At 41.9% G+C, this 26,190-nt stretch overlaps 1 protein-coding gene and 1 non-coding gene across 5 annotated transcripts in view; both read left to right on the plus strand.

Annotated features, from left to right (window-relative positions):
* The first annotated feature begins 3,220 nt into the window (after positions 1-3,220).
* The window catches only part of OSBPL3 (oxysterol binding protein like 3), a 98,616-nt gene continuing 75,646 nt past the window's right edge, over positions 3,221-26,190 (plus strand). For all 4 annotated transcript variants that reach the window (XM_040259761.1, XM_040259763.1, XM_040259762.1 and 1 more), the window contains exons 1-4: positions 3,221-3,482; positions 23,394-23,510; positions 23,667-23,720; positions 25,489-25,602. In XM_040259761.1, the coding sequence (XP_040115695.1) occupies positions 3,390-3,482; positions 23,394-23,510; positions 23,667-23,720; positions 25,489-25,602 (378 nt within the window). In that variant the 5' untranslated portion in view covers positions 3,221-3,389. The remainder of the gene's footprint in view (positions 3,483-23,393; positions 23,511-23,666; positions 23,721-25,488; positions 25,603-26,190) is intronic.
* LOC120878299 lies at positions 23,770-23,895 on the plus strand. The gene has a single exon (XR_005724507.1). It is a non-coding gene; the product is annotated as a U6atac minor spliceosomal RNA (small nuclear RNA).

Genomic DNA, 26,190 nt, shown 5'->3' on the forward strand with positions numbered 1-26,190 from the left:
ATTTTGATGTGTTTTTTTTGTTGTCTTGGTTTTATTTTATGACCTTGGCATACTCATTATTTTAGAAGTGTTAGTGAAAGGAATAGTAGACTTGAATATTTAACAGTTAACCAGAAGTTTGATATAATATTTAACTAGCTTGTTCTTGGACAGCTATATAATTCTTTATAATTTACTAAGAACCAAATGAATTATATATTAAAAAATTTCAATTATTGTTAACGTGCTTGGGAAAGTTGTAGAATTTTTTTGCACTTAGTGTGTTAAATAAAAGTCTGAAGGCAAAACCTAAACATGTTAGTCATCCTTAACTCAGGGCTGTGGATGAAGGCCCTCTAGAGAGCTGAAGGGTTGGCTGGGGGCAGCACAGCCAACCACTTGTAAATGTAACCAAATGAGGCTGGCACCAAACCCAGGTTCAGCTGCTCCCTGCTTAGAAGGCCGGTACTCAAGAGACAAGAGTTGGTGGAAAAGGAAAAATTGCTTTATTCAGGAGGCCAGCAACCTGGGAAGATGGTGGACTAATGTCCTAAGACCAAAGACCATCTCCAAGTTGCCAGTTGGGAGACAAAGGTTTTAAAGACAGTGAGAGTGAGGGGGCTGCGGGGTGTGTGGTCAGCTTGTGCACAGTCCTCATACTGATTGGCATCATGATGGCATGAAGTTTCAAGCATCACCAGTCTTCTAGTTTCAACCCAGCTGGGGGTCTCCATGCTTGTGGTCAGCAGTTTTCATCTGGTGGGGTCCTGATTTCAGCAAAAACAGATCTGAGTCAAACCTTTATATCTTTCATGGAACTGGGAGTTCAGTGACTCTGCTGGTTTATGGTCTAAATTGTTACTAGTTTCCTGGCCCAAAAGCCATTCTTTGTTTCTACATGATCGCTTTTCCTAATCATTAACTCTTGAGCCAGCCTTTTGAGACTCAGGGGAGACCTAGGAAACTAAAGCTTTCCTATAAACAAGAGGCAGGTGGAGGACATGGGGATGGGGATTGGTCAGGTGGCGTAACAGTCTTAGAAACTTGGTCTGTCCTCGGAAGGCTCCATAGGCTCCTGCCTTTTACTTTGATCCTGAGGAGGAACAGCTGTGAAACAAGAAAGGGAATAAAGTTTTGGATAGGGAGATTAATCACCAGTTCAGCATGGAACTCAGTTTCAGGGACTTGGTTTCATAAAGGGGTCTCTGCGTCTGTCCTGGTCCACCCCCTTCCCCACCAGAGACACCCGCCGTCTTGGAGATCAGTGCTGTGGAAAAGATGGAGCATTGCCTCTTCAGAGCTGGCTTCTGATGCGCTCCCTCCTGAGTCTTCCTAGCTTAGCTCCTCAGTTCTCTTAGGTCCCAGAAATGGGGCAGTAGCTGTTCTCACCAGCCCTGGCTACCCAGGCATGCTCATTTCCAGCACCAAGGTTATAGGTCTGGCATCTAGCCTGGATTCAGTCACTTGCCAGCTGTGTGATTGGTCAAGTGACCTAACTTCTTAGAAACTTGGCTTTTTCCCATCAGACTTTGATGAAATGAGACACTGTATGGGGAACCCATACTAAAATGCTTGGCAGTAAGTAGTATGGACTCACCAAATGACCATTGTTTTAGTTTTGTGCTTAGTTGCTCAGTTGTGCTCACCAGGCTCCTCTGTCCAGGAATCAAACTGGCGTCTCCTGCATTGCAGGTGAATTCTTTACCAGCTGAGCTACCAGGGAAGCCCTTACTAATATGCTAATAGATGATATGGAAAATTTTGCTTTCCCCATGGTTTCTGTTATACCATGTTGTAGTTTTTTTTAGAAGATGTCTCCAGAAACCTTTGGTAGAACAAATTCCCCAACCACATCCCCTCAAAAAAACAGAAAGGGATTTTTAAAAATTGTTGTAAAATATACATAATATAAAATTAACTTTTTAATCATTTTCAAGTATATAATTCAGTGACATTTAGTACTTTCACAATATACTAGTTCCAGAACATTTTAATCACCATTAAAGGAAACCCTGTAGCTGAACTCTATTCCTCAAATCCCCCAGCCCCTGACAACCACTAATTGGCTTTCTGTCTCTATGGATTTGCCTGCTTTGGATGTTTCATATAAATAGAAACATATACTATGTGGGGGTTTTTTATGTCCGGCTGTTTCATTTAGCATAATGTTTTTAGGGCTCATTTACATTATAGCATGTGTCAGTACTTCATTCCTTTTAATTCCTGAATAAATAATTCCATTGTGTGAATATACTGTTTTAGTCTGTTTGGGCTGTTCTAACAAAATGTTGCAGACCGGATGGCATATAAGCAATAAAAATTTATTCCTCACAGGACTAGAGGCTGGAAGTCCAAGATGAAGATGTCAGTATGGTCAGAGTACCCTCTTTGGGTGGCAGGCTTATCATGGTAGCCTCACATGGTGGAAGGGGCTGGGGACTTCTGGGGTCTCTTTCATAAGGGTAGTAATTCCATTCATGAGGGCTCTTCCCTCAGGACCTAACACCTCCCCAAACCCCTACCTTCTAATACAGTCTCGTTGGGCATTAGGATTTCAACATATGAATTTGGATGGTGGAGTTGGGGGGAGGCACAAACATCCAGACCCCTATCATTTACAGTATGTAATTTATTCATTCATCAGTTGATGGACATTTGGGTTATTTCTACCTTTGGCTATTGTGAGTAAATAGCATTGCTGTGAACCTTCTTGTACAAATTTTTGTTAAAATACTTTTTTCAATTCTTTTGGTATATACTTAGGAGTGTAAGTGCTGAATCATAGGATAATTCTGTTTAACTTCTAAAAATCTGCCAGACTGTTGTCAATTACAGCTGCACCATTTTGAATTTCTAGAAGGAATACCTGGAGGTTCCACTTTCTTCCAACACTTGTTATTTTTCAGGTTTTTGATTATATCTATCATCATGGGTGTGAAGTGGTATCTCACTGTGATTTGGGATTTTTTTTATGGTACAGATTTTCTATGTGTCTGGACTCAGATTTTCTACTAGTGTTCTTAAGCCTGTCATATTGCAGAGCTACATGAAAAACCACATATATGAAAAACCACCACCATAATTTTCAGTAAGAGATAGGTATAAAGTATCTTTTCCTTTCCAGCCCCTGATATGACTAACCATCATGGCTCTGTAATCTGTAGTGTAGATAAACAACTTTCAGACATTCAGTGGCTAATTATAGATGATGTCTGATGCCTGGGACTTTTTTGCTAATTCTTTTATTTTCGTTTTAGGGATTTCCTCTAGGGCATCCAAAATGGTTTTAAAACATATTGGATAAAAGCTGAGCCACCTGCCTGTGTGGGACTTCCATATCCATACTCCCTGCTCCACTGTCTTCTGATGGCATTCTGACTACACTGAGGCCAAGTGACACGCCATTCAAGATGAGTGATGAGAAGAGCCTTGCGGTATCGCAAAAGTTGGTCTCACCTTCAAGGAGCACAAGCAGCTGCTCTTCCAAGCAAGGAAGTCGACAGGTAAATTTTAATGGAAATTTCAAGAGCAAATTTAAATCAAGAAGTTTGCAGATTAAAATGTGTACATTTACTTAGGAACTCCTACTTCTCATTTTAGGAACATTCACTTTTAGTCATATCTTAGTTATCTGAGAAGGCAGTGGCACCCCACTCCAGGACTCTTGCCTGGAAAATCCCATGGACGGAGGAGCCTGGTAGGCTGCAGTCCATGAGGTCGCTAAAGAGTTGGACACAACTGAGTGACTTCACTTTCACTTTTCACTTTCCTGCATTGGAGAAGGAAATGGCAACCCACTCCAGTGTTCTTGCCTGAAGAATCCCAGGGACGGGGGAGCCTGGTAGGTTGCTGTCTATGGGGTCACACAAAGTTGGACACGACTGAAGCGATTTAGCAGCAGCAGCAGCAGTTATCTGAGAGGAGTAAATTTTAGATAATTTTCATAATGTAGCTTGAGAGTCTGCTGGATGGGAAAATTTGTATTTGGCTCTTTGCATTATTTTATTCAATTGTTGCCACTGTCTTCCAACACAGATATTGATATTCCTGTTTTCTCTGTAAGGAAGCTGAGTCAGACCCATGAAGTTATTCTGCCTGAGGACACACAGATTGTGTATTCAGTGGCAGAAACAAGAAACCAAAGCTCATTCTGTTTGACTTCAGAGCCCACACTTTCTACCCCGCTAACCAAAACAAAAAAGCAAACAATCACTTTTCCAGTAATTATAATATCCTCCTGTTCTCCTTTCCTTCCCTTTACCAAACCTTTTATGACTGCTTCCCACCACAGAATGCCCCCTTATAACTTAGAGTCTTACCTGCTTCACTTCTCTAATGGGCAAGGGAAGCAAGTCAACAGAGAAGTGGTCAAAAGGAATTAAGTAGGAAGAAGTGAAACAAAGGACTGAATAATTAACTCCTAAATAACTGTCAGCTAATTATATGTTGTTCCTTGCTTTCCTTTCTTAAAAAATCCCTGTTGGCAGAATTTGCTGGTTTTAGATCCATGGCAGTAAATGCACATTAATCATTATAATTCTTTCACCTTCAGTTAAGTAGAGAGTGGGCTGTCCAAAAGCTGCGGGTTTAACAGCCAAAGTGGTCTCAGAGCCTTTGCAACATCTGTAGGCTGTGCTGGTCTTGCCTTTCCTCCATGGGATGCACTGACCTAAATTGACCCTGAGTCTTTGATTCCAGATGTGGAAGCAACAATCAAGCAACCACCCACCTCCGGCACATCCACACATTTATGACACGTCATCACGGGTCTTTCCATTCCAACACTGCCTCAGATAGGGAGCTTGTCACCTCTCAATACTGCTTTGTAGCATTAGAATCTATAATTCCAGACAAATGAGATTTTACCATAGGGGCATCTGGGGAGTTCTCCAAGGTCTCCCCTGAGAGGTTAAGAAGAATAATTTTTTCACCCATTACTGTCGTCACCTCCTTCTGGGGTTAAAAACAAATGACGATAATTATTCCTTGTCTAATGCGTCATGTGCTGTGCTGTGCTATGTTTAGTCGCTCAGTTGTGTCCGACTCTTTGCGACCCCATGGACTGTGGCCCTCCAGGCTCCTCTGTCCATGGGATTCTCCAGGCAAGATTACTGGAGTGGGTTGCCATGCCCTCCTCCAGAATACATCATGGCTCCCTAGGAATTCTAGTTTCATGAGGGTGGCTAATCTCACCCTGTTTGTCAGCTTTGCATGGGAGGGTTTCTTTCCGTCAGCCACAAATCTGGTTGGGATTAAAGCAAAGTGTATTATTTTCCCCCAGTGTTTTGCACTTAGTAGCATCTATTCCTGTGTCCTCTTTGGATAAAGGGATAGCATGTGATTCATTCAAGCAGCCAGTGCTTATATATAACAGCATAGCAGTTGGAGCAGGGAAATGAAATTCTAGGACTGGATACCACAGAAACGTTTTTGATGTGTTACTGGAAACTGATTGATTTGGTTTTTCACAGAGCTTTTATTTTTGAGTTCCAACATAAAGAGTAAGAAGAATATGCGTAATGCCTCACTGTTTTTTTCTGACTTAGAATGGGTTGATCATTCAGCCATTCATTCATCAAATGGTCATCATTTATATTTAGGATCTCTCAATTTAATGTGCGTGTAATTTTGCTTTATAAATATCAATACTTACTTTTGCTCTGTGGCAGAGAAGATAGAGACTTTAATAAGTTTATTCTAACTCTGGGTCTTCCCTGGTGGCTCAGCGGTAAAGAATCCACCTGCAACCAGGAGACACAGGTTCAATTCCTGGGTCAAGAAGACCCCCTGGAGGAGGGAGTGGCAACCCACTCCAGTATTCTTGCCTGAAAAAAATCCCACGGACTGAGGAGGCTTGCAGGCTACAGTCCATGAGGTTGCAAGGAGTCAGACGTGACTGAAGCAGCTGAGCACGTAGCACGGCAAAGCATTCCACCTTTAACCTGGATCTAGTCATGGTGGTGGTGGTGGTGTGGTTGCTAAGTTGTGTTCGACTCTTGCGACCCCATGGACTGTAGCCCACCAGGCTCCTCTGTCCGTGGGATTCTCCAAGCAAGAATACTGGAGGGGGCTGCCATTTCCTTCTCCAGAATCTAGTTATAAAGCCATGTTTATTTTTTAGGGATCTTTTCTTATTATGTCCATTTTTCCATCCTTCTGTCAAAATAAATGTTCTGCTATAGGATTGGCTCAGCTTTTCCCTCTGTGTTGTCCACCTTGGCAATTCATGTCCATTTCTCCATCACACACCATCCCGCGCTGGTCTTTTAGTCTCTGAACATACTGCAGAAATGCAGGGACCATGGAAGTTCTTACTTCATGACTCTTAGGGAACACAGCCTGATCCAGGGGTCTTTCAGATGCTAAATATAATGATAACGCTGCGTTTCCAGTCTCTGGATAGTTCAAGTTCAACATTTAAAACTTTAAGATTTAGATATAATAAGAAATTTTATTTGAGGAATTTTAAAATGCAGCCAATGAAGGTAATCTGTGTAACAACCTACTTGTTTTTAAAGCTCCAGATTAAAGTCATTTCTAGGTTCTGTTAATTCCATCTGGAAGAGATAAGTCAGATGTTAAATTTACTGGCCATCTTCATTAATGCTAGTGTTTCTCATGTGCTTTGGAATTACAGTTTAGGGTGTGATTTTGCACTTGCTTTCCCCCTATCCCTCTCTCTGTACTCATCCTGCCCTAGCTCAGAATTTCCTATTACCTACTTCCTATCTCTGATGACCCCAGTCCAGAGTGAAATCTTCTGTTTCTAGCTGGGACTTCTGTTCACAGCGACTATGACTATCTAAGAACCACTACCAGGCCAGCATGCAGCATGGTCAGATCTGGATGCTGAGGCTGTCTGCCTCCGGCCATCTCCCTGGATAGGCAGATTGTAAAGTCTTTCATCATGGTGTACAGCTTCCCCCTCCACATTCTCTGATTTCCAGCAGTAAGCTAGCTCAGGTCTCAGCCTTTTTCTGGGGATATTTTCCGCTTTATGAGCACACAGGAGTAGAACTCCTGGACACCTCTGTCTGCAGTATTCTTTGCATTTCTGTTTTGTGTCTTATCCATGAGATAATTAATCTTTCTTTTTTTTTTTTTTTTTTAATCACAGACATACCAAAGGGAAAAAACCCTACATTTTTATATCTTTGTATATTTTTCATGTTTGGAGCTCATATGGTGACAGGGAAGCGGCATTAAATGTATAAACTTTCAGTATAACCTTGGCTGAAAGACTTGGTCTTCTAGAGTCATTTTCATATAAATTCTCACCACCATCACCAGGTGACATTAGGTCTCTATATGCCAGCCACCTGGCTTTCTCTCGGTTCCTCCCACTGAAGTTGCCCTTGTCCTTGTTTCTTGAACTGAACTTGAACTTGTTTTTCCTATCCAAGAACCTCCTCACATAAAATCTCAAGGAGCCCTCATTTATGTGTGGATACTCTCCTTTCCAAATATCTGTTAGAGGACTTTGCTTCCTTAAAGGATAAAATGATGATATCTGGGTGTTAAATGTGATCTGTGTTTTTCACTTCTACAAATTGAATCTAAGATGTAGTTTACAATTTACAGCCTTGAAAACCCAAGCAAAAGAGTTCTGTGATCTTTCAACTTGAATACTAGGACTCTTGAAATTTCATATACAGAATGCCTCGTTTCGTCGGTGGGAACAGCCCATAAATATAATTTTATCAAGATAATTTTAGGAACTTATGCCTAGTGATTAGAACTTGAGCTCTCCAATCTTGGTTCCACTTGATATTTGTTTCTGCAACCCCCTTAGATTCTCTGAAACTTCAGTTTTGTCATCAATGAAATTAGAATAATCATTCTTTTCTCATAGGATTATTGTGAGGATTAGAACTAAAGCATTTAATCTAGGGTTAGATTCATAGTAGGTGCTGAATTCATATTAACATTTATTTTTATTATAGTTGACATTACTTTGAGTTTCATTCCTATTTGTAGAAAACCTAAAATTTCATAGTGAAGAGTTCTACTTTGTGTCCCAGAAACTTTTGCAGCTATCATACATGTACCTACCCATACCTCTGTAGTATTGTGCAGAAGTCCACAGAAGTATTCAATGTGTATATGAATGTGTACTTTTACAATGTATCTTATTTTATACACATTAACAAAGTACTTTTAGAGAAGAATGTAATAGAGTTTAAAATATATGAGCTATATTTGATATATTGAACGTCTGGCATAACTTGTACCTAAAACAAGAGAAAACAGGAATTAAATTCTGACTACATTCTGTTTTGCTCAGCCTTGTCCTTGCATGGGTGTGTGTGTTTCACTTTTCCCCATGCCAGCACCTAGCTATCGGTAGCTGCTACTTAGAGCATTGTGTTGAGAAGTATTCTGCAGTTGAGTCTGGGTTCAGTGGGAGAGAATGCCCTATTTTCAGCTATGGCTGTGGGCACAGGCAAGGTGAATGGTAGTGTGGGTGCCACATTTTCACCCCTTACTGATATTAGCAGGTTGAAATCAAGAGATGACTACTACAGTCTTTATATTCTGCCATTGGAGGAACTTCCGTCAAGTGAGGTTCACCTCAGTTCTCCATCTATTAAATGGAGACAAAACTCACCTCCCATTTCCTCTATAGGGATGAGAGAGAATATTTAGTATTTTCACTGGCTTTTAGCCAGTGAAACTCACTGGAGAAAGGTCCTCAGTAAATTTTACAAACAATTATTAATGAGCTCCCTTTACTTTGGCCAATTACAGACCCAGAACTGAAATACTCTCATTTTAAGGACTCTGCACAAGAAGTGGATCTCTTTGAAGTAGACCATCTTTCAGATATAGCATTTTAACTCAGTAGGAATCTATTCTCCTTGCAGGAAATCCCCAACTAAAGGAACTCAGCTTATATGAAGAATAGATTGTTGGTCCCTTCTGACTATTATCTTCATACCCCATTCCTTGTAGTGTTCAAAGTCAGTCTTTGCTTCACTGTTCTTCTCATCTCAGACTTTGGCTCAGCTCTCCCCTTTAGCTAGACTGATTCATGTGAAACTGTTCTGCTTTTTAGAATTTTGTGATTTTCCTTGAATCATTTATTGCTTTATCTCTTTAAAAATAATTTTTAGAAAATTAATACTATATGCTCACTGTACGTAATTTCCAACATACATGCAATTTATGTGAATTGCAATACTTTAAAGTGGCTGCTTGATAGGTCAAAGTGAAGCTGAGAATGACCATTGATGATGGAGGTCATTGGTGACATTGCCAAGAGGTTTCCTTGGAGTGGGGGGTGTGAAAGGCTGGTTCAAGTCTGTTCATGAGAAAACAGGAACAGAGAAAAAGGGTACTCCAGTTCTTTCAGGCCTACAGACAGGAGTTGAGAGAAGCCTTTACAAATGTTCTGTTTGAGAACCTTCGGTTTGGCTAATACTATGCTTAACACAGTCCTGTTCTGTCCTTTCCTTTGGTTAATTCACTGGTTGAATGAGTATATGGTTCTTTGAGTCGTGGGTCTTATTTACACATCTTTTGAGCTCTCATGGCACCAGCACAGGGCTTTGTACATAGCAACTGCAAATTATTGGGCTGAATTTACTGAACACCAGCAGCAAATATCCCTGTCTCAAGGGCAGATTGGAATGTATGGCCAGGGACACGTGGGGAACAGGAGCAAAAAATTACACGTTCCCAAGCTCCCTCCTTCTAGTGACAGACATCTTAACAAGGATTTCAAAAAATGAACAGAGATCTCTGTGTTGAGTTTTTCTTTTTTTTAGTGATGAAATCTCTAAATGTTTTCTCCGAACAACCTGCTCTATTGGAAAGTATGGAACAGAAGACTGTCTTTGTTGAAACTGACTTGTGTTCACATTGGCTCTGCTTTTTGCTAGCTGGATGACCTTGTCATGTAATAGAAAACTTCTGAGCCTTGATTTTTTTCAGCTGTGATATATAGGTAATTTTGCTTCCTTTTGAGATCTAAGTGAAATAATAAATACGAAGTACCTAAGCTAGCACATGCTAGACATTTGATAAGGGTGGATTAAATGAGTGAATAAGCATGTGGTTACTAGGTAGAAAGATTGCAATTCACAAAGCTCTGTACATATATTAAGAGATGTCTAAGTGGGAGAGAGAATTGCTATTTCGAAACTTGTAAAGCATGAGTAATTTCCTCTTGTCTTTTTCCCACTGCCCCCTTACATTTCCTTCCTAGAACTTTCAAAGTAACACATTTCAGAAGCCAGATTGTGCTAGAGTTGAATGAATAGGTTTTTTCTCTCTCTTTCTCCTTTATTATTATAATTTTTTTGGTCCTTTTTGAAAGAGTTCTATATATCCTAAGTTTTCTTTCTTCATTATCCATTGAGAACCTATTATTAAAAGACCATGAGCAGGGGATGTGAAGCTACTAACGACAGGACAGCTGAACAGACCACTACAAACGAGAGATCGCTCTGATTGGGAAGACTGAATTATAAAGACAACATAGCTTCCGTGATTTTTTTTTTAATGCGTTGTAGCATTTGCTGTGTAAGAAATCAGGAAATGAATCCTTCCAAAATAATATAACCAGTGCTTCACTCATTATTGCAGGAGATTTGAAACGGAGAGGCCTGTCGCTACATAAATCTCCATACAAGTATGCAATTTGTTCTTGTTGCCCTCTTGTCCCCGGGGTAATCTGAAGTGGAACTTTGAGCTCTCCCAGGGTCACCTGATGAGGATTTATTTATGCAAGCTCTTAGATTTTGCTGCACTCCAGGGAGCCCATACTGGCTGGGCTTGGTGCCAGAACCCTTAAAACTACAGGAGTTGAACGGGAGACAATTTGCCAAGAAGAGTGAATTAAAGCTGTAATGTTCAGGTGTTTGTAATTTCAGCTATCTGGGTACTGAAAATATGTAGTCCCATTCGTTTCTTTTAATTTGTATTGTCTTTCGATGCTGAAATTTACCTGCTGTCTTTTGTAAGTATAGACTGAATAAATACCACGAGAAAGACTCCTCAAGGAAGAGTGGCTTGGGAGTGGCATGATTGCATCACACTGTTCTGTGATGGTCACAGAAAATAAAAGGCAAAGAGCATGAAGTTGCTTGAGAGCAAATAGCCTGAGTTTAAATCATGGACTGTTTGTAAGCTGTTTGACCTTGGGCAAGGTCCTTGACCCCTCTGTATCTAGGTTTCTTATAAGGCTGTGCCAGTTGTTTAAGTTAGAAGAGAGTCTGCGCGTAGTAAGTGCTTACATAGCATCATAAGGGCTATGTAAGTGTTTGCTACAGATTGACCTTCCAAAAGCGGGAGTTTCAGGAGCCCTCAAGCAGTACTGCCGCAGCAACTGCTTCCCTGTCTCATCCTTGAGCTGCGAGGCAGTCTGGCTTCTGTCTAGGCTGCTCTGAGAAGAAAAATCAGCCAGGGACTCTAGAAGTTAATAAGCAACTGATAGCATCATTCGAGCTCACAACATCCTTTCTTACTCTCCTTTGGAGTTTCAAAACAATCCAATGAGGTCTGTATTTTTCTACACTTCAGAGAGAAAGTATGGCCCAGTTAACTGCTGATTTAGAGTTACACAGCTAATAAGTGGTAGAGGGTCAGGCACCTATATATTTGAAGAACACTGGGTTTGTTTTGATGCTGCAAGGCTTCTTTAGAAGTTAACTCCAGTTCCTTGTGTCCTGTATACAAATGATTGTTGTTTAAACAAACCTCCAGAAGCCAAAACCTCTGTACATGCAGTGGCAAGAATAACACGGATGCGGGAAGCAATCAAAAGGATCCTCCAGGTCTGTTTGTCTAGAGCTGTTATTTTTCTGGTGGTTCCAACAGAGAAAAATAATTACCTATACAGTTCCATCGTAGTTTTTTGGAATCCCCCCCTTCCCACCTTCTGAGCATTTTACTTTTCCTTACAGTCTAGGCTTTGGTCATACCCATGGTTGTGACATTATGCACTGAAAATAGGAAAGGCAAAGATACAAGACTCAGTTCTCTATATTTCTACCCTAAGTCTTGTAAAGAAAAAGCAAACATTTGCTATAGGAAGAAATGAAAACTTTGGCTAAAATGATGTATTTAAATAATCAGGATTTCCGTGTCACTTTGCATGCCTACCTAATGCCAGTTAGCTGCCTTCCACACTCTGAAGAGCACAAGAAACCAAACTGAATATTCAAACACTTCTGGAAGTTGCTGGACCATGGAAACTGATCTGCAATTCTAGAGTAGCAGAGCAAATGTATTTTGGTGGGTTTTAGAACCACAAGTTTGGTAGAAACCACAAGGGGAACCTTAAGAGAATCGATGTGTTTATTTACAATTGGCCCTGGTCATAGTGCAAGTTACAGGAAGGCAGAACCTGCCTCAGATGCTTTTGCTGAGAGCACAGCTTACTAGTTTTGCAGTTACTGGACTTATCTCTGAGAGCTATAGAGGCAAATGTGACACAAACTGACTCAACCGTTTTTTTTCCCCCAGAGAGGGGAAAGTCTGAGTCTATGATGCTATTAAAATACTAAAGGTCCAGAAGTAAGCACGTAATAAATAGGACAGAGGCAAGAGAGGAGGTTTCCTTGGAATAATCTCATATCTCTCTATGGTCCCACACACCCTGGCCCTACCATTGAGTCCAACGTGTCTCCCTCTGCACCTTACCTAAGCTCCCACCACAACCAAAATCACCTCTCTATTCTCACCCCAGATGAGTCACTTTCCTGGCAGTCTCTAGCAGAGTGGTCCCTCTTGCCCTGAGTAATAGGCTAAATGGTCTCTCCCCCAGTCCTTGGAACTTGTCAGTGTTATCTTATTTCATAAAAGACATAACTTAAGAATCTTGAGATGAGCATCCTGGCTTAATGACCCAAATTCAATGACCGGCGTCCTCATAGGTAACACACAGAGAAAAGACAGGCATGTAGAGGCAGGTGTAAGAAGATGGAGGCAGAGATTGGAGTGATGGGGCTACCAGTCGAAGAATTCTGATTCTCCTGGAGCCTGGAAGAGCCAGGAAACACTCGTACAGTGTTTGTATCTGTGTCTCCCCACTCCCCTGCTCCCAGTTCATATGTTGAAGCCCTAACCCTCAACATGACGGCATTTTTAAGTGGGGGTAATTAGGCTTAGATGAGAGTGGTGCCTTCACGCTGGGATTAATACCATTATGAGAAAGGAGCGACACAGAGCCTCTTGCCATGGGAGCAGACAGCAAGAAGGCAGCTGTCTCCAGGACAGGGAGCGGGTTCTCACAGGAGCCGAATCTGCTAGCCCCTTGACCTGGGCTCGTCTCGCAGTCTGGGCCATTTTGTTGCAGTTGCTCACGTTAAGACACACATTCTCCACAGAGCCTCTGGAGGGAGCATAGCCCTGCTAACACCTTAATTTTGGACTTCCAGCCTCCAGAACTGTGAGAGGACAAATTTCTGTTGTTTTAAGACACCCAGGTTGTGGTACTTTGTCAGGGTAGCCTCAGAAACCCTGCTTCTCACTCTTTGTCAGTGTTTCTTCATGTTCCAGCTCAAGTCATTCCACTCAGGTGGATCCAGCCCCACTTGAGCTCATGCCTGCCTGGGAACAGGAATCTGTAGTGGGTTTATATGTGTCTCCCATTTGGCATTTACAAGGCTTCGACCTTGTGGTGTTTCTTCATTTTTAATGTCTATTAACTTTTTGGAGGCTAGCACTTGGTTTCACATTTTTGCATCTTAGTACCTGGTGCTAACCTTAGACCTTTGAGACTCCCCTATTTAAAAGAAGCTCAGTTGTAAATAGAATATAACCTACTTAACAAAAAAGCCATTCCTTCTTTGATTCATAAGTCTCTCCGGGATCTTAACCTGACGCCAGGTTCTCATGATGAGAGTCAGTTATTTATATAGAACAATGAAAGAAAGTCACTAATGATTTGGATCAAGGATAAGGGTGTTTCTTGTGCTAAACATATGGCACCTTCTCCTATGATTTTTAAATCATGTATGCATTAATTAGTCAGAATGTACTTCTACTTTGATTAATTTCAATTAGCTCTGAAAAAATAGCTTTGGGTGAGCTGGAAGAGAAAACACAGTTATCAGCTAGTGCCATCCAGCAATGGAGGTTTTCTGAAGGAGTGTGGTTACCCTGACTTTAGAGTACAGAAGTGTTCTATCTAAATACAAAGTGTCTGTGTTTCTCTCCAGGGCTCAGACATCAAAGTGGAGATCTCCTTGCTAAGTCCAAAAAAGTACGATTTTTTAAAAAAATTTAAAGATAAAATATTGAACAGTTGTAGGAGGTATTTCAAATAAAACCACGTAGAAGTCTTCCCACCTTTGTGCCTCTGGTCCAGCCCCACTCACAGAAGAGTCCCCTTAGAGATCTTCCCTGGTATCACATGTCCTCATGGTGAGCTCCTGCAGCATCTCCTACACTAGGCTGACTGCGATTGTGCAAACAAGCTCATTCCTCAGAAGGGGTAGAGGAAAGGTAATGAGTCTGAGTCAGAGTCAGTGGGCTGAGTTCTGGTCCTCAGAAGTCCTTTACTCATTTTCGTGGTCCTGAGAAGATCATTTCTCTTAGATTCCTCATCTCTAAAATGAGACCCAGGTAGATAACTTCCACATTTCTCCTTTAAACTCTGGGGTTTAAAAAGAAATATTTCATGACTCTATAGGGAATAACTAATCATTACTGTACTCCCTGGAAAAAACTCAGCAGACTCTTGAGTCCCATGGGTGGACAGAGTTGTCCTGTCATCTTGGTCAACACACATGGGTGCTAAGTGCTGGAATGCGCTGTCAGAGACAGACTGCTTGCGAAGAAAGTAGTGCTGAGTTTAGGGGAGGCAATGGCTTCAGATGAACTCTAATACACTTGTAGGTCATCTTGTCCAGAATGGATCTTGAGCAGAGAAGCTCTGTGTGTGGTCGAATCCCTCGGTAGCACCTCTGCCAGCCTTTGACGAAACTCCCCAGTGACTGAGGAATTTACTCTTCCATAGTCCTTGTTTCCATTATTTTTCATAGCACTATGAGATAATCAGACAGTCATCCTTTATGCAGAGCTGGAATCCAGGGCCTTATCATTCTTACCATAGGTCCTGGTTTTATACTCAGAGCCTATCGAGTCAAATCTCTATTCTTCAAGTTGGATATGAATAAATCCAACCTCGCAAGATTGTGCAAAGATTAAGTGCAGTAATGCACATACGGTGGTTTAACACACTTCCTGACAGATAATAAATAGTAACATTATTAATGTTATCTACTGTACTTGCTTCATTGGTTTGGTTAACATATTAATATCTACCATGGAGCATTTTTCCCTTCAATTTTAATGAGACATAATTGACATACAACACTGTGTAAGTGTGCTGGTCTAGAGTATGAGAGTGGACCTGTCATGCAACAGCAGCAACAACAGCCTCACCTGTGCAGGTGCAGAAGGTCAGGCCTCAATCCAGCTCTACAAACCTGAACTCTTATGTTTCGACAAGGTCTTCGGTGATTGGTATACTCACTATAGTTGAGAAGCACTGCATTAGATCACATACTCCCACCTGACCTCCCAACTCTGTTCTTTTAATTACTCCATCAGGCCTGTTGGTGTTTGGAAAATCTTAATTGAGGAAGAAACAAGTGACAAGAAGCAACAACAACTCCAAGTCTCAGTGATAGAAATACAAGTCCAGAATTGGTCTGACGTCAGTTGAAGCTCTTACTATATTAACTGGAAATCTGTTGCCAAGGATTTCCAGGTGTTCATAGTACAGTCATAAAATATATGATCCTGAGGCTTTAGAAGATTACTCATGCCTTCAAGTCATGTTAAAGTACGTGCCACATGGTTTAAGACTGGGGGTTGCCTTGTGATTTTAAAAACCTGATTAACAGACTAAATAATCAAAACAACCCACTTCCAGTCACGCCAGATAGAGGCACCCACAAAACTTCCCTCCACAACACTCTTCAGCTGCAGGAAGAATGAAGGTTTTCAATGGTTTTCTGTTTCTGACATCACTGCAAGGGCAGAGACTGAGAAGCCAGCATTTGAAAGGTGCAGAGGAGATGTGCACCGTGGAAACAGCTGTGCTAGAGGGAAATGCTTTCAGTCCGTGTACTCAGCAGGATGGAAATGAACTTTGCCAGCTAATGAGCACAAATAAACGCTTAGCTGCCTTTCCCACCACAAAGCAGCTTTCTATATTTGGTGCTTTCAGACGTTCAGTAAAACAGACTGAATTTAATGCCAGATGACAGTGCCAGACTGACTTCAGTTAAACTTAAGCAAAGACCTTAAGAAGCTGCTTCCCCCAGCCTGTCCTGTTTCTCTCTCCACCTGATAGTCACAGGGAGCCCTAAGCCCGACACCCCGAGGTGTCAGCAGGGCCGTGATCCCTGGGGGCATGGGTCCACCCGCGCCATTCATCTCAGGGCACTCAGCTCAAGGTGTGCAGCCTCTTTCTGGGTCCCAGAGGGCGTGAGGCATGGGGGAAACCACACCCTACCTCCTGGAGCCTTTCAGTTCAGTTCAGTTCAGTCACTCAGTCGTGTCCGATGCTTTGAGACCCCATGAATTGCAGCACGCCAGGCCTCCCTGTTCATCACCAACTCCCGGAGTTCACTCACACTCACATCCATCGAGTCGGTGATGCCATTCAGCCATCTCATCCTCTGTTGTCCCCTTCTCCTCCTGCCCCCAATCCCTTCCAGCATCAGAGTCTTTTACAGTGAATCAACTTATCACATGAGGTGGCCAAAGTACTGGAGCTTCAGCTTTAGCATCAGTCCTTCCAAAGAACACCCAGGGCTGATCTCCTCTAGAATGGACTGGTTGGATCTCCTTGCAATCCAAGGGACTCTCAAGAGTCTTCTCCAACACCACAGTTCAAAAGCATCAATTCTTCGGCACTCAGCTTTCTTCACAGTCCAACTCTCACATCCATACATGACCACAGGAAAAACCATAGCCTTGACTAGTTGGACCTTTGTTGGCAAAGTAATGTCTCTGCTTTTCAATATGCTATCTCTGCTTTTTTGGTCCTGGGCTCCAATTCACTCCCATCCAGTTCATGTTATTAAAGTCCCTGACCCCCAGGGCTCTGTGTGGGGGCCCTTTTTATAGCCCCTTGCTCCTCACACTCATTGGTTCAGCAGATATTTATTTAGGGCCTCTGTGTCACAGGTAGTGAGACTGTAAGAAATAAGCCCCAGTTTTGGTCCTCATGGTATTCACATTCTAGCCAGGGAGACAGACAAGTGCAAGTGTAAGTGCTGAGAAGGGAGACAGTTTCTGTCCCGAGGAGGGGGTGGTATGGGGCTAAGTGAGAAAGCATCAGGCTGAGAAGCAGGTGGGGCAGGCATTCCAGATATAAGAAAGGGATTGAGCAAAGCCTTGACAGCATTAAATCCCACAGGCTGGTTTCCCACCCCATTCAGGAGGACGCAGGATGGGTGACATGGCAGCTCTGCTGAGGATCCCAGCCCCGCTTGTCTCTACCCACAGGGCAGGGCTTCTTAACTCTTTCAGATGCCTTTGAATCTTGAATTTAGCTACCACTTCCCCCACTCCAACCCCACTCCCTCCCCAACTGCCGCCCCATGGCATTAACTCCTGATTAATCATGAGAATATGCATATTTAAATTACAGTAGAATGTACAACGTGCTACAGTATGTAGCAGAATGATTGAAAATATATATTTTGCAATGACTCTACAACATTGGGGAAGTTACCTAATTCTCTCTTCTTTGGTTTCCACATTCAATAAATACTGGTTTCCAAGGAAGGTTAAGAGAGGAGATGAAAGTTAAGGGAAGTGGATTTTTAGGGAAGTGAGACTATTTTGTTATTATAATGGTGGATATAATCGTATGAGCATTATTTGTTTGACAGAACTCTTAGAACTGTATGCCACAAAGAGTGACTCCCTAGTATAAACTATGGACTTTAGTTAATAATGATGTGATTCATCTACTTATAAAAAATGTGCCACCCCAATACAAGATGCTAATAACGGAGAAAACTGTGGGAAAGTGAGTGGAAGTCGCTCAGTCGTGCCCTACTCTTTGCGGCCCCGTAGATTATACAGTCCATGGAATTCTCCAGGCCAGAATACTGGAGTGAGTAGCCTTTCCCTTCTCCAGGGGGTCTTCCCAACCCAGGGATAGAACCAGGGCTCCCACATTGCAGGCAGATTCTTTACCAGCTGAGCCACCAGGGAAGCCCAAGAACACTGGAGTGGGTAGCTTATCCCTTCTCCAGGGGGATCTTCCCGACCCAGGAATCGAACCGGGGTCTTCTGCATTGCAGGCGGATTCTTTACCAGCTGAGCTATCAGGAACCCATGGACAACAACACTGCTCTAATTTACAGTAATACATGATTGGTGTAGTTTGGGTAATTTAGGGATTTCATGGAAAGAGATAGACACTGAGCTAAAATCTTGAAGCTTTTGTATGGGTGGAAAAAAGCATGAGAAGATTCTGGGAGGCTGGAAAAATACGAGTAAGCCACAGAAGTGAAAATGACAGATGTGTTGTATTCATTTTTTCATTGCAGGGAGGATAGGACCTGATGGGGTTTCATAGAAGTGGGGAGTCTTAGAAGGTGAGGTTTGATGGAGTGGTGGGTGGTAATGTAGAAACAGGGAAAGGGACATGGAAGATATACACTTTGAAGATGAAACCAAAAGGACTGACTTAAAAATGATCAAGCCCTTATAGTTTCAAAGTGATTTTGCTACATTGTTCCCTGGCCTGGCATTCCTTCTCACAGAATTGGTGTCAAGATCAGCAGTGATTTTTAGCCCCATCATACTAATGTCCCCTTTTGTGACCAATATTTCAGTGAACCTTTTACACTTAAGTGAAATTGATTTTTCACCTAATATATTTGCACACATAATTTTGAAAATGTTAACAAGGTGCTTTGTTATAAATAAAGGCAACTTCAGAGAAAGTGGTTAATGTTAAGGTGTACATTTCAATATGTAAAAGCCCAGACATGCCTACACTAGAAGATGTAATGGAGTAGTCAGATACCCCTGTACATGGGGTGACAGCTACCAATAAAGACCCACAGAGATGCATCAATAACTCATATAACACAAGTGACACGACTGTCACTGATGTCAGTGATTCTGCAAAAAGGTGGGTGACTGTTGGTAAAGTCCCAAACAGGAGAAAGTACGATCTTATCTGTTATTTAGTAGTTGCATTCCCAAGAATTCAGTGTGCTAAAAAGCATGCAAAAATACTTTGGCAAGTATAAACAGGTTTCAGCTATGAAAATGTCACTGTGCACTTTGGAAACTCTTGCAGATATTGGGACAACTTGTTTTATTGTGCAAGACTGAGGCATTTCAGGACATCTAACATCCCAGGTCCCCAGCCATCAGATGCTAGAGACCCCCACCCCCACCCCATCACTTTGACAATTAAAAATGCTCCCAAGGTTTCACAGCCTAAGGGAACAGTACTGCCTCTACTGAGAACCACTGGCTGGATGCTGGCTCTCAGATTTCAGCCTCATGACTTCAGGATGGTGAAAGATAAGGAAGCTGAAGGGGGAGGATTGGGAGGTTGAGCCAGAAAAGGCATTTGCACTGCTGTCTCCCTCTGTCAAGGAGAGCCTTCACTTTCTTAAATTCTTTAGATCTGCCTCTTCCAACCTGGTAAGAGTTTCATGTCCTGAGCCCAGGTAGAAGATGAAGTGAGGGGAAAAAGATAATGTTTTATAGTAATAAATGTGAACCCTGTCTGGCTTATTTATTAAGAGTCAACAAACCAAATCTGATCCTCTGCCCTCCACACATGCTCATTGTTAGATGTATACTGTGTCTCAGCTCAGGAGAAATCTAGTTCTAACATGAATCCTTGAAACATTTTTTGAAATTTAATCCTGGTTGTCTTTTAAACAAGCGTGATCTCATTCCATTTTTCTTCTTTTCCAGTTAAGTATGCTGTAACATCCAGTCCCTCTTGGCATTCACATTTTGCACAGTTGAATGTCTTGAGCAAATGTGCATGATGGTCTAGCACATCTCAGTATTAGCACTCCGCGTGCTGCCTGGGAGTCTTAAGCAAAGCAAAGGAGCTTGATTTCTTTGGAGTACTTTTCAGAGAATTTTGAGCCTTAGATTTCCTTTAACAATGACACCTTCTTTCTCAAGTGTGATGGTGCTCTATTTGACTTGTAAAGAGTCATTTGGCCCAGAGGTATTGTTGTTGCTGTTTAGTTGCTCAGTCGTGTCTGACTCTTTGCAACCCATGGAGTGCAGCATGCCAGGCTTCCTGTCCTTCACCATCTCCCGGAGCTTGGTCAAACTCATATCCATTGAGTCAGTGATGCCATTCAACCATCTCGTCCTCTGTCATCTCTTTCTCATCCCGCCTTCAATCTTTCCCAGCATCAGGGCCTTTTCTAATGAGCCAGCTCTTCGCATCAGGTGGCCAAAGTATTGGAACTTCAGCTCCTTCAGCATCAGTCCTTCTGATGAATATTCAGGATTGATTTCCTTTAGGATTGACTGGTTTGGTCTCCTCACAGTCCAAGGGACTCTCAAGAATCTCTCCAACACCACAGATCAAAAGCATCAATTTTCTTCAGTGCTCAGCCTTCTTTATGGTCCAACTCTCACATCCATACATGACTACTGGAAAAATCATAGATTTGACTATACAGACCTTTGTTGGTACACTTCAGATGCAAGCCAGTGAATGATATTCCAACATTAATCTGTTTGCAGCCTTATTCTAGGACCAGGTTTATCCATTTGTCAATCAGATGCATCGTATTCACTGGACAGCAGATTAGGCATATGAGGAAATCAAAACTGAACTAGACACTTTACACCCTTAAAGAGTCTATTATCCATCTAGGGATGATAAAACCTCACATATACTATCATAAGTAGGTGAAAGGTAAGATGAAATACTTGTGGAGTTTCTAGGGATGAAATAGTACTTTCTTCTGAAGAAGGCTTCCTAGAAGAAGTTAAATTTTTAACTTGGTTTTAAAGATTCATTAAAATCTTGACCGGCAAGATACTTTTTGAGGACTGGTATTTTGAGCTGAAATAAATGTGAGCAGAATATTTGTGTGTGTGTGGCTTCTCATTACTTAATATTATGCATTCTCCTCTATTGATTGTCTGAATGTAAGTATGAATGACTTTTTAAAAATTTAAGTGACTTTAAATAATTAGTAATAATTGCTATAAAGAATCTCATTTGAAATTGCTGCCTTTCTGGAAAAGTCCTCTTAGAGTTGAGTCTAAGTTTTGCTTTTTCCATTGAAGAATTAAACTTTTACAACTCCAGATACTGGAATACCAATGCTATGTTTCAAAATTCTGGGCTGTAGCTTTAGCCTTATTCATAGTAAAATGCAGTCAGACATAAGGCAGATCTTTGGGGACGGTTATACAAAGGGAGTTCAGCCACTAAAGTAGGGAAGTGTTCTGGCCACCGGGTGTTTTTCATGTGTTGGACTTGAGGACAACACAGAAACTGAGCTGTAGCACCCAGGACTGCTGTGGTTCCACGCCCTCCCCGTCTTCCTCCTAGGACTTGGGTCCAATTGCTTCTGCTCCCAGGTTGTTAAGGCCCATCTCTCAACCCCTCTGGCCTCTGTCTGTACCACTTTCCTGTGGGCTGGAGATTTGACTAAGAGCAAGTTATTCAACATGAAATTTGGCCAGATGACACATTTGTCTCTTAAAGAGATATCTGTGCCCCAGTTTTTATTGCAGCATTATTTACAATAGACATGGCATGGAAACAATCTAAGTGCTCACTGGATGAGTGAGTGGATAAAGAAAATGTGAGATGTATAAGTATCCCATGGAATTGTAAGCATTCATACATTCCATAGATGTACATACATACACATACAATGGGGTGTTATCCAGCCATTAAAAAGGCCTGCCTTTCATGACAACACGAATGGAGCTTGAGGGCATTTTCTAAGGGAAATAAATCAGAGAAAGGCAAATACTGCATGTTTTCACTTATATTCAGAATCTAAAGATGTGGAGCTCATAGAAGGAGAGAGTAGAATGGTGGCTGTCAGGGTGGGGTGGAGGGTGGAGGGAATGGGGAGATATTGGTTAATGGTACAAATTCCCAGCCATAAGATGAATATGCTCTGAGGAGCCAATGTATAGCTTGGTGACTATAATTAACAGTACCATATACTTGAAAGTCATTAAGAGAGTAGATCTTAAATGTTATCACCACACACACACACACACACACAAACAGTAATTATGTGAGGGAATAGAAGTGTATCAAATCACCTCATTGTACATCTTAAAGCTTCATATATTATAGGTCAGTAATAGCTCAGTAAACCTGTGAAGGGGAAAGGCATGTTTGTCAAAATTAAAATATCCTGTGTTAGAAATGTTTTCTCTCTGATCTGGATGGTAGGTATAGGTTTGTAAATTCTTCAAATTGTGGTCTTAAGATTTGTGCATATCATGTATGTTATATCTCAACAAAAGATGATAATAACAAAAAAAAATTTTAAAACCACTGAAGTGTTGCCAATTTTGGTCTACCTTGGGATAATTTTGCAATGAATATGTGCATTTTCAAGCATTTGAAAATAACTTTTTAGAACTTTTAGTGTTTTTCTTTAGTATTCCTTTTAAAATTATTTTTTAGCCAATTAGTTGAAATAACCTAAACAGCTGACAGTGACAGATTTATTATAATAACTATTTGTCCCCCCAAATTACAAACAGCTTAGTAGAGCAATAATTGTACCCTCCTCCACACTGCCCCCACCCTAAGTTTTTTAAACAAAAGAAGAGAAAACAAAATTTCTGGGAAAAGAGGATGCAAATATGTGTTGCAGAACCACCTTTTTGACGCTTCAAGATTTCCAACAATTTAAATACCTAGAATTTGGGGATAGTGTGCCCAAATCATTATTTCAAACAACTCGTCGTGTTTACCAACACAACGCAGTCTCACGCTTTGGGGCCAATTTTCTCAGCCACCCCATCCCTCCTGCCCAGTTTTCATCTTGATGTCTATAGCTTTGGATTCAAATTTAGACTGAAGTCTAGTAGTGAGTGAAAATAACTGATGATGCCAAGGGAACAAAAATAGAATTTACAGCAAAATCCTTACCTTTAGCTGTGGTTGTCAAGGTTCAAGCACCAGAAGAGGAAGAGACATTCCCTTCTGAGAGAGAGCTCCTGAAAAACAGACAAATTTGATGCCACTAAATTGTAGCATTAAATCTATAAAGTCTAAGAACTGTACATAAATTAAGCCTGGATTTCTTTTCCCCAGCACACCCAGCCAATCTCATCATCTTGGATGGATTTACAAATGGGATCAAGTGCTTCTTAATGTTACTATTGGATATATATGTATATATTGAGCCTGATAATCATTTAAAGATAATCACTGAGCCCTAACTCTTTCACTGGAACAGGACAGCTGGGAAGTGGTGGAAGGACTGAGGGGAGAGATGAATTACACCCAAGAGCCACCAATACAGAAAGGATTTTTGCTGAAAAAGAGAAAATGGCCCTTGAAAGGCTGGCATAAGGTAAGAACTGGCTTGGGACTCACCCTTGTTTGCACCCACATTCCCTACTCAGGCCCTGTTCTTAGGTGTGTATATTTAATTTGAGGCTAAGCAAGGAGACCAAGAGAAGGACATTTAAATAGAATATTTTAATGAATTCTACTTTGTTCCCCACAGAGATTCTTCTATCTGGACAAAGGAATCTTGAAATATGCCAAGAACCAAACTGATGTAAGTGGTCTTAATCCAGCATGCTATTGAAGAATTCTCCAGGGTAGTCATGTTGTATGAAAGGAGAGAAGGTTAGCACTCTGCTTGATGAGGATGGAAGAGGCTCTTGAGCCTGACAACATGCATATGATTAAGGCATTGCCACCTACTTCATGGCATCTAACCACTGGTGTTGCAAAGAGTCGGATGTGACTGGGCAACTGCACAACAGTATAGTGGCTCAATTGGTAAAGAATCTGCCCGCAGTGCCGTGGACCCAGGTTCTGTCCCTGGGTCAGGAAGATCCCTGGAGGAGGAAATGGCAGCTCATTCCAGCATTCTTGCCTGGAGAATCCTCATGGACAGAGAAGCCTGGCGGGCTACAGTCCATGGGGCCGCAGAGAGACCCAACGGAGCGGCTGAGCATGCACACAGTGGTTGTAGGCTCGTGGATGAGACTGTACATTTGGGATTGCATTTCCCTAGCTGGAAACCATGAGGGTGGTGGTGTTTCTCTCTCAGGGAACAGAGGTGCCTGTTCCCTTCTGTCTCCTCTCTAGGTTCTGCGTGGGCTCAGTTCACCCACCAAGTGGAGGTGTGAGGCCCCCTCTCAATACTCTACTGGGTATCCAGCTCTGGGTTCTGGTCTTAGGGTTGCACTGTGGGGTTCTCTGAGTGGGGACAGACCTCTTCCCAGTGAGGTAACAGGAACAAAACACAGGATGTGTCCTCCCACTATTATGGGGACTGAGGGGTTTAGTGGGGAAAGTCCTTGGTGAAGGTGACAGGAGATTCCTCTGTGTGTGGACACCAGGCAAACAGCCCACCGGGGCTCAGGATAACTGCTGGTCCTACGTGCATGAGAGTCCCTCTCTCACCCAGCACTTCTCTCCTCCTGCCTTCCTCTCTCATGGTGCTCACCCTGTAGGGGTACCTGCAGAAACGTGCCATAGTGCCTGACCCACAGTGGCCTGTCTTAGCTTCCTTACTCCTCTTTTAATTTTTATGTTTTATTCAGCTTTAAAAATTTTTTGTTTAATTAATTTTTATTCTGCTGTACAGCACAGTGAATCAGTTAGACATGCACCCATACTGTTTTAGATTCTATTCCCACATAGGTCATTACAGAGTATTGAGTTCCCTGGCTGTACAGTAGGTTCTTTCTAGTTATTTATATATAGTGTATATGTCAGTCCCAACCTCCCAATTTCCCATCCCCCCACAAAATATTACTCAGCCATGAAAAAGAAAGGAATAATGCCATTTGCAGCCAATGAATGGACCTAGAGATGGTCATACTGAGTGAAGTAAGTCAGATAGACGAAGACAAATATGATCATATGATATTGCTTATATGTGGAATCTAAAAAATGAGTACAAATGAAACTAATACAAAGCAGAAATAGAGTCACAGAGGTAGAAAACAAAGTTACTCCTCTTCTAAAATCACTTCTAAATGAATTTAGACCCCAGAAATCCTGCAGGAAGCAGTGCCATTAACAGGTGAATTCACTGCTGTGGGAGTCAATCCACAGGGCTAACTTTCCGCTGTCCTCACCTTCTGCTTGTTACTTAACCCTCTGCAGTCCAGTCTCCCCTTTAGGTTAAGTAGGATGACGCATGCACAGCACTCAGCTTAGCACTGGCTCACACTAAGTGCTGGAGAAGTGTGGCTGTTGTGTTTACTATTAGTGGGTATGGAAGGGGAGGGAGAGGGAAAGGAGTGTCAAGGATGTTCCGGTGGTTTTTAACACTGTGGTTCTCATGGGGCCCCTTTGTGCCTCTACAGATAGAGAGAGAGAAGCTGCATGGCTGCATTGACGTCGGGCTCTCGGTGATGTCTGTGAAGAAGTCATCCAAGTGCATAGACCTGGATACCGAGGAGCACATTTACCACCTGAAGGTGAGACTGCTGCCCAGGTGCTGTCTCCCTTTGCACAGATCCTTCATGTTGCAAAGGAATCGTCAGTTACAGTACCATTGGTGATACCTTTTGAATTTCAGAACATCCAGCCAATGTGTAGAAGATCTTCATTAGGAAAGTATTTCTAAGGATGCTATTGCTCTCTGGATGGGACAGTTCTTCATTGTGTAGGAGAGTCTCTCACACTGGGACTCAATAAAATAAGTTCAACATCCTTGTCTCTTCTCTCTCATATCTGGCCTCCATTGTGACTGTAACATCAGTAACCTAAAAAGAAACTTCATGTTTTCAAATACAAACGCTCTTTACTCCCAGGCAGTACCATCTTTAGTGAAGAGCCATTTGCCATAGAATAAAATATGTTTCCTGAAATATAATATGATCTTTAGTCTGTGAAGCTCTGGCTTACAACATCAACTAGCTTTACAGGGATTAAAATTCTCCTACCACAGTGATGTTAAAAAATTTTCCCCTAAAGGACGGGTCTCTAAATAGTGTCTCTGAAATGGAGTATTTCACTCCATTCTTCTGCCCCTTCTGCTGCAGGTTGTATAGATAATTAAAAGC

This window comes from Oryx dammah, unplaced genomic scaffold, assembly GCF_014754425.2.
Source record: "Oryx dammah isolate SB20612 unplaced genomic scaffold, SCBI_Odam_1.1 HiC_scaffold_18, whole genome shotgun sequence".
Lineage (NCBI taxonomy): Eukaryota > Metazoa > Chordata > Mammalia > Artiodactyla > Bovidae > Oryx > Oryx dammah.